Source organism: Aptenodytes patagonicus, chromosome 25 (assembly GCF_965638725.1).
Source record: "Aptenodytes patagonicus chromosome 25, bAptPat1.pri.cur, whole genome shotgun sequence".
NCBI classification, from domain to species: Eukaryota; Metazoa; Chordata; class Aves; order Sphenisciformes; family Spheniscidae; genus Aptenodytes; species Aptenodytes patagonicus.
In genome coordinates this window covers 1,456,640-1,469,284 of record NC_134973.1, presented here as the reverse complement: position 1 = coordinate 1,469,284, position 12,645 = coordinate 1,456,640, and the positions used below count along the sequence as shown (strand labels likewise).

At 44.4% G+C, this 12,645-nt stretch overlaps 1 protein-coding gene across 1 annotated transcript in view; it reads left to right on the top strand.

The window, feature by feature from the left end:
• The window catches only part of REXO1 (RNA exonuclease 1 homolog), a 41,621-nt gene that overhangs the window by 18,451 nt on the left and 10,525 nt on the right, over positions 1-12,645 (top strand). Inside the window, exons 3-11 of the mRNA XM_076359640.1 lie at positions 222-323; positions 2,750-2,951; positions 3,631-3,794; positions 5,676-5,813; positions 6,816-6,939; positions 8,030-8,143; positions 9,330-9,467; positions 11,403-11,516; positions 12,166-12,239. Coding sequence (XP_076215755.1) covers positions 222-323; positions 2,750-2,951; positions 3,631-3,794; positions 5,676-5,813; positions 6,816-6,939; positions 8,030-8,143; positions 9,330-9,467; positions 11,403-11,516; positions 12,166-12,239 — 1,170 coding nt within the window. The remainder of the gene's footprint in view (positions 1-221; positions 324-2,749; positions 2,952-3,630; positions 3,795-5,675; positions 5,814-6,815; positions 6,940-8,029; positions 8,144-9,329; positions 9,468-11,402; positions 11,517-12,165; positions 12,240-12,645) is intronic.

The following is a 12,645-nucleotide window of genomic DNA, read 5'->3' as shown; positions in this document are numbered from 1 at the left end:
GCTTGGGTGGGAACTGTAATGCTGCTGTTCGCTGGCTTCGTTGGTGGCTCTTGGGTTCAAAGCAAGGTTTGTTTTAGTAGTTCAGCAGCTGACCACGTGTTGTTCTCACCTGCCACCTGCAAGGACTTTCTGTTAACCCAAAAAGAGACTTTTCAGATCTCCTCATTGAGAGGGATCTTCAAGTCTATTCAGTTTTGGAAGCTTGTTCTTTTGTTTTCCAGCTATCCAAAGAGGAAGGAAATGAAGAAAAGACAGAAGATAATTTAACTACCTTGTTTCCTGGCCAAAAAAGAAGGATCTCTCATCTTGTCAAACAAGGAAATGTAAGTGCAGCTCTTAGAAGCAAAAGTTTAGATTCTTTAAAGTGAGGATTTTCTGTCCTGTTATGACACTGGAAAATGATGCAGTCCCAGGTTCAGGCAGCAGCATACGAGTTGTTTGTGCTGGAATCCGTCTGTGTCAGATTTCTTTCCTCCCCTTTCTGATTTCTGAAAAACGTGTTTAGGCATCTTTTACAAATGGCAGCAAAACTGTAATGAACTTTTGTAAAACCAAGGGTAAGCTGTGGAAGAGTAAGTGGATTCTGCACCTTGAACTCCTTGGGATAGATTGAGATGTTCATTTTTCTACAGTATAGCTTCATTCAATCACTTAGATAAAAATTAGCTAGACACAAGGTCAGTCTGTGTCTGATGGTACTTTCATTTGTCTTGTGGACCTAAAAGATAGCTGTAGGAATTTTGTCAGGTGTTTAAAACCATTACTTTATATCTGTTCTGAATCAGCCAAGACATCAACAGTATCTTGTTTGATACTCTTCTTTCAAAATTGTGAAAATACTTTAAATACAGAGGAGAAGAATTAAAAAAAAAAAAGGCAAGGAAGACATTCTGATTTTTTTATTTCTTTCTCACTGGGATTTTAATTCATGTTTTCTCTGAGGGTTTAATGTGTTTCCCTCCAGGTGCTGAGCACAGATTAGTCAGTTTTATGTTCCAGCATGATAAGAGTGGAGACTTACACACTGATTTGAGCTGGGTAGTCCAAATTAATTGTTCTTCCTTTCCTCTCTGTATGGAAAGGGTTTCTTTGCTTTTAATAATTTGAAGCCCTGAGGTCAATACAATGCATTTTACTTAACTACATATCTTCAGCCAGTTCATGTGTTTTGATAAGGGCCCTTTCTTCCAAAGTGAAGAGATAAGAGACTGAAGCAAATGGGTTGGAAATTCATTAACTCAAATATTTATTGTAAATAGGTGCCTTTTAGACATGTACAAATCTTTAAATACATTCTCTTAATGTGACAGCTGATCCCAAAATGCTTTCCAAAGATGTGAGCCCCAGCACAGCCATTGCATGGGCAAACAGAACCGATCTGATGTGCTCAGCAGCAGCTGCCGTGAGCACACACCGGGACGTGCGTTCCCTGGAGTATCTCAGCTCGGCGCTGCTGCCAAGTCTGTTCAGGAGGTGCCGTGAGACCTGAACTGCTGCTTTTATGTGCAGAGTTGAGGCTCGTGCTTTGCTGTGTCCCTCCAAGTCGAGTATTTGCTCAGTCTTGCTTGTGATTCATAGCTCAAGGACTGAGCAAGCAGAAGGGGAGGGAGCTGAGTTCTAGTTTAGTTGCCGGGGGAAATGATGGACCAAAGGAATTGAAGGTGAGGCAGAAAATTAGTGTCCTGTCCTGCTCGGAAGTCTGTAATTATAATTTGATGGCTGACTGCACTCAGTTTGGTATCCAGAAGCTGGTGTCAGCATCAGACACCAGGAATGCAGGAGGTGCCAGCTTGCCCCCAATTTGCGGTCTCGGAAACGCCATGTTACACATGGGCTGTGCGAGCGCACCCTTCTCTGAAGAAATTTCAGGAGGGAAGGCCTGTTTCTCAGATTTCAAAGGTTATTAAGTAGTGTGGAGAAGTTTGTACTACTGCTGCTTCTCTTGTACTTCTGCTGCTAGAAAACTTCCCTCTTTGCTGACATAATTTCTGGCACCTTTCCTGCAACCTAAATTTGGACAGCAAAGAAAACGCATGTGTAACTTGTTTGTGCTAGTAAGGGCTGAAGCAGTGAAATGCCTCCAGAAGTAGGCAGGGGCAGAGCCCATTTAAAATTCAGAGCTCAGTTTATGTAATGCTCTAATCCCATAAATACATATATGTGAGACTTTTAAGTAGTTACAGGAACTAGAGACCTGAAACAAGGCTGCTGAGAGGTGGGGAGCTGGTGTAATGCAAGGGTAGGTGGCACTGGTTCTTCAGCATGGGAGAGACAGAGAGGGAGAGAGCTGTAAAACTCAGCATCGTGTAGCAAAGGGGAATGGAGAATAGTTGATCGCTTTTTCATTGCAATATAAACAAAAGAAACATGCAGTAGGCAGCATGGGGCTAGCTTCATTTTCTAGTGCAAGACTGTAGAGCTGAGTATTGACAGAGTCCAGAAGTGGGTTAGGCACAGGTGATGGGGAACATCATGCCATTAAACAAGCAGTTCAAATGCCACCTACCAATTTAGGAACATGCCAGAGTGCTGGGAGGCCTTGCCTGGGGGTGAATCATTAATGTCATGTTTTTTAGCGGGTGACTAAATATTTTGTTCTGGAAGACGGTTGGGATCTTCTCCTCTCAAAAACCTCTATTTGCTAACAGAGAGGGGTTGAGGAAAAGAGACCTTTCTTGGGTGAATGGAAGCCAGAGGGTGGGGATTGAGCAGGTGAGCATGCTGGCTCTAAAACTTTTTGTCTGTGCAGGCAGAGGTCCCGAGCAAGCCTGTAATCCGGCCGTACCGTCCCCCCACCGCTCAGGAGGTCTGTTACCAGAGGATCCAGCTGGCTCAGCAGCAGGCGGCACAGCTGGCTGTGGCCGTTCAAAAGGCCTCTCTTTCTTTGCCAGGAGAAAAGAAGAGGATTGCTCACGTGCCAAATGTAGCCCTTTCCACAGCAGCCAAACAAAGTAAGCCAGCAGTGTTATTTGTGATCGCTGTCCTGTCCTCCCCCCTGTTAAAAGACACTGCCTTCTGTTTAAACTTCTCCCAAGCAGATGTGAAACTATCAGGAGATGTGTAGCATTGACCGTGACTTGAATCTTCACTGATAGTGACCAGTGGAAGGTCTTTCCCCTCAGAAATTCCATCCTGTTCTGAAAAGCAACAGACCAGACGTACAGCCCCGTTCCCCCGTCTGTCTCCCCCAGCCTCCCTCACTTCAGCCTGTTCTTTTTCTGTTTCTTCCTTGGAGCGCGTTTGCTTCTCATTTGCTCTTCCATTCAAGCCTTCAGCGGTGGCACGAACAGGAGGGAAGTACTAATTAATGCTCATTGGTATCCCTTTGTAGCTGGAAGGACTCAGAGCTGACGTGATGGGCAGTTAGTGCATTGTAGCTGACAGGGTTACCTCTTTAAACTCTGCTGACTCAGTTACCCCAAAACAAACAGAAATGAGGCACGTTTCCTGGCAGAAGGTTCCTTCATCCTTGCCTGGAAGGTGGTAAAATTACCCAATTTGTATCCCTTTGAGGCTTCCATTCAAAAAAAATCACATCTTGCAGCATGGGCCTTTTATAGTAAGTTCATTCTGTCAACTTGAAGTTCAGTGGTAGGATTTCTACCTAAATACGTTTTCTGTTTCTTGCAGGCCTCGTGAGTAGTAAGACGACTGTTGCTGGCAGGAGTGTCACACCTTCCAATGACTCTGAAGCACCCACCCTTTCTCTGAAGGCTTGCACCTTAGCTGGGATGGCTTCAAAGACCACCAGCACCATCGTGCCGAAAAGGATAGCACATGTTCCCTCCTTACAGGTAAGAGAAATTTGAAATCTTTCTGGTCATTCCCCATTGAGGGTGCTATGTTTAACCATGCTGCTCCAAACTTAGCACTCTCTGAAGAGCGGTGTTTTGATTAGGTTGATTAAATGGGTTTGTTTCTTCCTGTGGTTTTCCTCGATAGCATTGTATAAAAAATTAAACACTTGAGGGGTAGGAGCTTAAAAAGATAGAAATACTTAAGTGCTGCTCTGATCTCTTTGAATATTGATCGCTCATCTTCAGTTTGAGTCGTCTGTTGTGCTGTCTGGCTAGGTGTGTAGCTCTTTGTGTCAGGGACCTGGAGCCTCTCGTGTTCAAAAGGCATGGCTGGATTAATGCCCTTCCTGGGCTTTGTGGGCCGTACTGAAGAAGGTGGTTATGAATAATGTCCCACAGTGACCTATATAGTTAAAATGTGATCATTTAAACTTCATGCTGCTGTTAATATTTGGGGAAAAAACCTCTCTCTCTCTCCCCCCCCCCCCCCTCCTGGGATACCTGCCCAGCATTTGGGTACTTTTGCTATGAGTTCCTTAGCAAAGGAGTCCCTCCTTTCCCCATGGGCACTGGGAAACATCTTACTTGCTAAGACAATTCAGAATAGAGTTCCTCATGTAGCAGCATGTGGATGGCATAAGAAGCTGTTTGCTGGTGTGGATGGCAAGGAATGTGGTTAGTGCCAGGACTTGATTAAAGATACCTTTATTGATGATACCTTGTGTCAAGATATGTCATAACATACTCTGATTATTTCTGTAGGAGTGAAAAGTCATTTTCTTCCTTCCCCACCCAAAAAGCCACCATAGTAACATATAACTTGAAGCTGATTAAAAATAAAAGAAATAACTGAAAGGATAAAATATTTACCAGTGTTACAGAGGTGCTTAAGGGTATCATATTAGAAGTTGAGAAAATATATATAGGTAATGAAAAGGACCAAATTCCCTTGAACAGGGCATCAAAGTGGAAGTCTCATGAGCAAAATGAGCACGCTTCCCATTGAGGTAGGACCAGTTGCTCCCCTTTGAACATGCTCATATCTTTTGTAGAGCTCTTTTTATTACAGATTGCAGCAGATGGTTTGGTTTATGGATATCTCTTGGGCGGGATGGAGAAAGACTGACAAAACAATTGGGTGGTTTAGAGGTGAACATACGGTTTCTTCTCCAAAAAAGAGACAAATTGTGTTGATTTGGCGGATAAACTGGTGTTAAATGGAAAACTGCAGTGGTAGGTCATAACTCGGTCCAACATGCAGTTTTTATGCATGAAGATGGTGTCATTCAATTTAAGGGGGAAATCCTTTCATGATTCGCATTAAAAAAGGAAGAAGACAACCCAATGCAGTAAAGTTACAGGAATCCCACAGAAAGCGTGATGATTTAGCTGGCTGCTAGCCTGGCGGGAGTGGCCCTCCCATTCCCTCTTCACAGCCAGAGCACTGAAAAGAAAACCATGTCTGTCGTGCGCATAACTGGTGTCATGTGTTCACGTCTCCAAGTCCAAGCGTGGTGCTTGGTACCGTGCTAATCTTGAATCTCTTAATGTAAACGTCATCATTTTCATGGTCTGGGATGCTTATATGTGTAAGTGTAGTGTTGTGACTAATGCCACTGGGAGTCCTTTGGCATGGATGAGTTGCATAATGAAGCATGGTTGTTTTTTGAAGTAGTGCAAATACTGAAGGTGGCACAAAAGCTTAAAGTGGTGTTTTTAGTACCAAAAATGATGCATGTTATGTTTAGCTTTGGGCAGATTTTCAGAAAGGAAGTCATGCCACTATTAATAACGTAGCAGGAAATGTGAGAGTCTCAAAGCAACATACTTCTTAAACCCTGAATAGCCTCTTTCTCTCTCTCTCTGTCTCATCTCTAGAGCACCAGCTTACAGAGGCCTGTTATTCCCACAGAATTTGGTGCTAAAGTCCCAACAAACATTCGTCAAAGATATCTCAATCTCTTCATTGATGAGTGCCTGAAATTCTGCTCTTCCTCCCAGGAGGCATTTGACAAGGTCTGTACTGATGCTTGTTTCTTATGAATAAAGTCTGCAGCAGAGAATAACATCCTCTGCCTTGGCTAAGACCTTCTAAAATTGCAGCAAACCCAGAAAACTCTCCTATCCACATACAGTTCTGTAGAGGAGACTGGCATTAAATAATTCCAGACTGGACAACAGAAAATGTAATTCCAGGGGGAGTTTCCAGTAGGAAATCCCATCTTTCCCTTCATTCGGAAAGCATGCACCATCTTTTTAATAACCCCGGAAGAGGGACGTAGGGGAATGTGCATTATGGTCAAGCTGGACAAAAAGGCCTTTTGCTCTGGTACAGCAGCAAACACCTCCTGGAACCTAAGTGTTCAGCAGCGGTAAGTGTTTGAGATAGATGTCATTGGTAAAACTTGCCGCTTATGAACTGTGAGGCTTTAAGGAGCCTTCTAGCAGTAGGGAATAATATAGTAGGATTTCCAAAAGCAGAGTTGAGAAAGTAATGCGTTTTATTGGAAAACTTTGGCCATTAATGTTAGTTGGGTAAACACGGGACATTGTGTGGTGTGTTTTGTGACCAAAGCAGATGCCACAAGGATTTCTTTTGTGGGATTTCACCTTCACAGCTCCCTAGGGGGAATGTTCCTGTTGCATCCAAGGAGTGACCGTTTGCCAAACTTTCTTTTCTTGCCAGTTAAGATCTTGCAGTGCCACTGAAGTGGGGAAAACAGCTTTTCCCAGGCAGTTCCAGAACTGCTTTGTTAATCTGTCAGGGAAAGTTTCACACGAAAATGCTTCTTCCAGCACTTTGTTTAAAATACAATTATTTTTTTTCTCTTACTCGCCTAAGCAGGCCCCAGAACGAGTATATATTTGTGCCATGTTCCACTTTATTACTCGATTCCTTGACAGGCAATTTTTTTTCCTGTCATACTTGGATTCTGTATTTTAAGAGCCAAACGTTTCTTTACTCCAAAAGCAGTAGTGGAAAAGAGAGTATGTAGTAATGAATTGCATTGTTTGCAGGCTCTGTCAGAAGAGAAGGTGGCGTATGAACGTAGCACCAGTCGCAACATCTACCTGAATGTGGCAGTGAACACCTTAAAGAAGCTCCGAAGCCTAGTGCCCAATTCCCCGTCCAGTACGAACAGTACGTACCACATTTGTGGTTTAATAATCGGAGCCCTGCTTGGATTAGAAGCCACGGAGAGAAACTTGTTGAAAAGACAGACCCATTTCTCAGAAGCATTATGCTGAAAGGCAAACAACTCCAGTTAGCTTTTTATAGTCTGGCAAGCTTTAATGGGCCTTCAAGAGGCAAGTCCTGCAATGCTTTGTTGGCTGTCTGAACCTAAATGGAGATAATGCCACATGGATTTTTTTTTAGCACAAGTTCTTTAAAATGAAAAGCCCCGCTAATGGAGTAACTTTCACATGATGCCTTCAAAGTGATAGACTCGTCCATCACCACAGAAATCTGTTACACACATTAAGCTTCAAGAGAGAAACGAAGAGGGTTAAGACATTTCATTATTGGCTCTCGAGAGGGTACATTAAACAATCAATTTGTGCTGTTCTTGTGAATTTTTTTTTTTCCTGGTCTCTTCCCTTTTCTCCCCTCTGTCTTCATTACCTTCATGGCCATTAGTCAGAGCAGCTGAACTTGGGAGGCTGGCCTTTAGGAGAGGGCTGCCAGTTAATGATTAGTAAAAAGCACCTATCTGCCATTATCTGATGTGCTGAGCATATTCTAGAGCTCTGAAGCTCCTTTCTAAAAGAAGTTGAAAGATTCAGCGTGGGAGTCTGGTCTGCAGGGACCTAACAACAAAGCTGCTCGCTGTGGGTGGGTGATGCCACCGTGAAGCATGTGGCTGGGTCGAGTTGCTTCTGTGATTAGTCCTCTCTTGCTTTTGGTCAGTAGGAGGGCTTGCTATGCAGAGTAAGCAGGTAGAACTACCAGACTTTCCAGGGGAAGTGTAAAAATGTCCTTGCTGCCCTTAAAAAAAAAGTTGCTGTGGGCTGACAGTGCAAACAGAAAGCTCCCCATAGCACTGGAATGAAAATGCTAGGCCACCACCTTACATGTGCCAATTTCTGGAGCGGAGCAAGAATTGAAGAGCATAAATGCAGTCCTCCTTTTGCCGATGTGTAGTGCCCCAAACTCGAGGACTGAAGTCACTCTTACTCAGCTGGGTACCTGATCTCTGTCCTGTTTCGCTTCTTCCCTCTTCTTGCTGCAGAGACAAGTAACAAGAAAGTGGTGTCTCATGAAGCTGTGCTGGGAGGGAAGCTTGCTGCTAAGACAAGCTTTACTCTAAACCGGTCAGGGAGCTTGAGAGCAGAGGATTTAACAGGTAAGACCCTGCTCCTGTGAGGCTGTAACCTGTAAGGTTATGGCTGGAGGTCTAACGCTGTGACTGGGGAGGGCAGGATCTGGCTGATGCATGACGTGCTGTGATTTACCTGCGGGCCAGTGTTATGAGTTATTTCCTATGGGCAGTACAGTGCTGCAGAGTCCCTCGGTGAATGCTACGCCACTGATCAGCGCCTTCCTTGCTTCCCCGCTTTGGGCTGCGAGTTCACTGATGTAGTTCGCGTGGCTTTGATGTAGCATCAGTAACTGTTCAGAGCTGCCTCTTGTGTTTTGGGTATTACTGACTTTTGGGCTTTTATTTCTGTCTGGATTTTACTTTAACTTTCTTGCCCTGAAGCAGTACTTTACAATGTGCCTGTCAGATTAAACGGCAAACTTACAAATATCTCCATCTGCTCTGCAGGGCTCAATTTCACGTTTACGAATGTCATAGTAAGGTCATATCGTAGCCAAAGGGTTGTGCCACAAGCATTATTCATGCTGGCTCAAATCGGTTATGGGTATTTTGGTTGCCAAGAGATGTAGGCAAATTGTTGAGGAGATCAGAGAAGAGACAGGGAGGCCACGGAGCAGAAGGAATTGACATGGAGAAAGCTTAAAAGGGCCTGTATAGTTCAGCTAAGCAACATCAAAGGGTGCACAGCAATATTGGAAGGGTTTAACGTAGCAGCGAAAGCAGAGATGTTGAGCAGAGTGCAAGAAGTTATAATTATTCTGTGAAATGAAACAAGCAGCCTGAAATCAACAGCAGGAAGAAAGCTTCTGACAATGAATTTTTTAGTTAGCTGTGGGTGGCCTTTGAGGGATATTCTTTGGACTGTGTTACAAATTATGAGTTAAAGCATTTAAAACATTAAAATGGGAGAAGTCTCACTTTGGTAACAAAAAGGCCTGAAGACGGGCCCTTTGGAGGAATTCTGTTTCAGCTGTGTTTTCCAGACTTTATGCTGGTTGTTGAAGAGGTTAAAAATCAGCTTGTGCACCAATGACCAGATTGTAAAAAAATACTGCTCTGGCACCTATTTCTGTGTCAATCCTGAGCAAAGGCAGTGGAAGCAAGTTTAAAATAGTGGGATTCCCTGCCAGGAGGCTTGATAAAGCAAAAAACAGTAAGAGAAACAGCCCCTACTTAAGTGATCTGGCTTCAGCATTGTCTTTGTGTGCAGGAGCTGCCTTGTACCGGCGACTAAAGGAGTATCTCATGACTGAGGAGCAGCTGAAGGAAAATGGTTACCCAATGCCTCACCCAGAGAAGCCCGGTCGCGCGGTCCTCTTCACTGCAGAGGAGAAAAAAACAATTGACTGTAAGCTCTGCTGGCTCTTTCGTTCTGCAAGGTTTGCTAGATACATTACAACTGGAGACATCTGTCCTGCTTGCAAACGGTCTTTTTGCATAAAGATGTTCGTGGTCTCAGTGTGGAGCCATTTGCTCCTGTTGTGATGGGTCTCCTTGGCTGTGACCTCTGTCTCTGCAGGCCAGCCGGTCGCGGAGGAGAGGAGCGTGGCTGCAGAAGTCTGTTGCCTTTCTAGAGGATGAGTTTCTCCAGCTTGCATGTCACGAGAATGTTATTTTTGACACAAGGTTTATAGTTTGTGGCATGTGGGGCTGTGAGGCTGAGTGAGGTTTCTAATTGCTGCCAACGAATATGAATTGGTCAGGTTGCTTCCCTGGACAAGCTGCCTTCGGCCACCCCCTGTGAGGGCACGTGTTTTGCACTTGCTTACACAGTGCAAGTTTTAACTCCAACTTCGTTGCACTAACCTGGAGGCTGGCTGCTGCTTTTGCAAGGGAATTGATTGGAGAGAGGCTCCTGTTTAGCATCTGATGTCGCTCCCCTCTTCCAGGGGAAGCGTTTTTTTGTGTCTCTGTGCATATCAACTGCTGCTGTGGTGTGGTATGGGCTGACACTGGGCCAGGCTGGTTTTGCGGTGGGTCATGCTTTGCTGGTTTGGATCGCAGAGTTTTCTGCTTGATCTCTTGATAGCGCTGGGCCAAGTAGTTCTCAAAAGCCCTTTTTGCAACTGGACAAAATGATCCCCCAGGTTTCCTCAGGACAAGGTAGGGTCCTCTTCTGTCTGAATTTTCTGAACTCCTGTAGCAGGATTTATGCTTCTCAAATGCTGATTAGAGCAGGCTGTGATGCAGCAGGGATAAAACACATACTTAGGATATATTTTGAGGTGCCTTGCCACACTCCTCTGAACATCTCTTTGGAGAGACCTTGCTAAAGTGTGTTAAGTGCTCATCCATGTTAACACCTTGTGTCTACATTTGTCCTGTGGTTGCTGAAGCAACCTGTGCGAAAGCTGTCTTGCATTAACACTAGTACTGTCAAGTACTGTATTTGTTAGAGCCCTTTTCTCCAGTTAACCAGCCGGCTCCTTTATACGATTCTGAGATCATGTTCCTGGTTCTGTTTCTGTAGTTTCCTGCAGATGTTGCAGGATCTTTGAATTTGTTCTTATTTAACTAAAGCTATTGCTAGTCTGTTAATGCTGCGACCATGGTCAGTGGACAAAAATGGTTTAGACTGGTGTTATGCAGAGCTGGGAATGTGCTAGCAGCTTAAATCCTCACACTAGAACTCAGGGAATTGCGTGGAGATCAGAAGCACGACAGTCAGCTCCTTTACTGTGGCTTTTTGCATCTCCTTTCTCTGAATTGTGGGCAGTACAAGTACAGATGACAGGAGGGAGAAGTCTGTAACTGACCCCTCAGTGGGCCAGGCTGTGCTGTAAGTGTTCCTGTTTTTAGATGCTGGAGAATCCTTACAGAAAAGCTGTGCCCGGGAAGAACTCGAATGTCATTTGGAAGTGACAAGGCACAGATCCCCTGGAAACGAGGCTTCATTAGCTCTGGTGTCCAAAGAATGACTTATTTATCCTGTTTCTTAAAATAACTGTGTTAGAGTACAACGTAATTTGCTGTGGATGGAGAAACAATGCAGCAAATGTTGATGTGAACTGTGTTGGAGCTGATGTTGCACACCAAACCCACTAGGGAGTCTTATGTTTGCCTCTGAGAAGCGTTTGGGGGGCAAATGCTACAGGACTGCTTTTTCAGAGGGATTGCTATATCTTTATGGGAGTTTGAAACAACATTTGGAATCCTTTTTAACAGGAAAAGTTGTTTCACTGGTGTTTGGGGCTTGAGTGATTCTGATTTACTTGTGCTTTGGCCAAGTTTAACAGGTGAAGGATTTCTGTGACCTGACTCTTGCTTCTCTCTTCTCTTAAAGCCTCCTGCAGAATTTGTTGCCGCTGTGGCACTGAGTACATGGTCTCAGCCTCTGGAAACTGCATTCGCAAAGAGGAGTGTGTCCATCACTGGGGAAGGCTACGCAAACAGAGAGGTATATCTCGTCAAAGAGGGCTTAGTCACATGCTAGCTGTGCTCTAGCTCCAAACACAGAGTCTACATCGGGTTTGAGTTGCTGTGGAATGTTTTGTGGCTTTTGGGGCTTGTCGTGCTCACAGGTTGTGACAGTTCCTAGTTTTGTCACTGGGTGGCCCTGCTGCTGCTGAAATAGCCTTGCGAAGAGCTGCTGGGGAGTAGTGGTACAGTCCTGAAAATGTGACACTGGGGCTGGAGCAGAGGTGGTTCATCTTTCTGTTTAAAAAAAGTAAAAGAAAAAACAAACCTTCCTGTGCCTTTTGAAAAAATCAGTCTTTTTTAGGAGGCTGACTTGGGAGCGCTAGATGTCTGTCACTGCCCAGGAGAGTTTACTGGTCTTGGTTGAATTCATTTGCAGCAAGACACTAACCTAGTTTGAGCTCTGCTGTGGTTTTCTATCAAAGCATTCAGGTGGCTTCTGGAGTTTGTCTGGCTGAGTATGAGACACTTAAACTCTTTAGATTGCTGCATGCGAATCCATACTTATTTTTCCCCTTTGTTTGACACATTATTGTTGCTGTGCTCATCCAGGATATCTCTGCATGTGAGAGCTAAAGTTTAGGTCTCTTGTTAACAGGACTCTTCTCTTTTATCTCTTGCTCTTTCAGTGCCAGGTGGATGGGAAACTCATTACAGCTGCTGCTCAGGAGCTGTGGGTTCACCAGGCTGCCAGGTTGCTAAAGTAAGTTATTGAGCAACACCTTTTTATTCTCAGTGACGTTTGTCCTCTGCTTACAGTGGTGATGGCTGTGTAATCGTTGCTTAAGCCTTTAGAAGAATGGTGGCTTCCCTTAAGGGTGAAAAACAAGTACTTCTTAAATATCTTTTGCTATGCAAAGGTAGGAAAATCCAATGTTTGGCAGGAAGGAGGAGACTCCTTGGTTGTCTGGAAGGAGGTCGTTTCATTTGTTCTAAGCAAATGCCAGTGGATTAAGCTGCCCAGCAAAAGCTCAGATACAGACTTCTTTAGGGAAACATTGAGGAAGTGAGGAATAGGGAATTTCCTTTTAAGGAGCAGTCTCAGGGCCTTGACAACAGTGTGCCAAAACCTCTTTCCCATTTTTTCCTTTCCCAGATGCCCGTGCTAA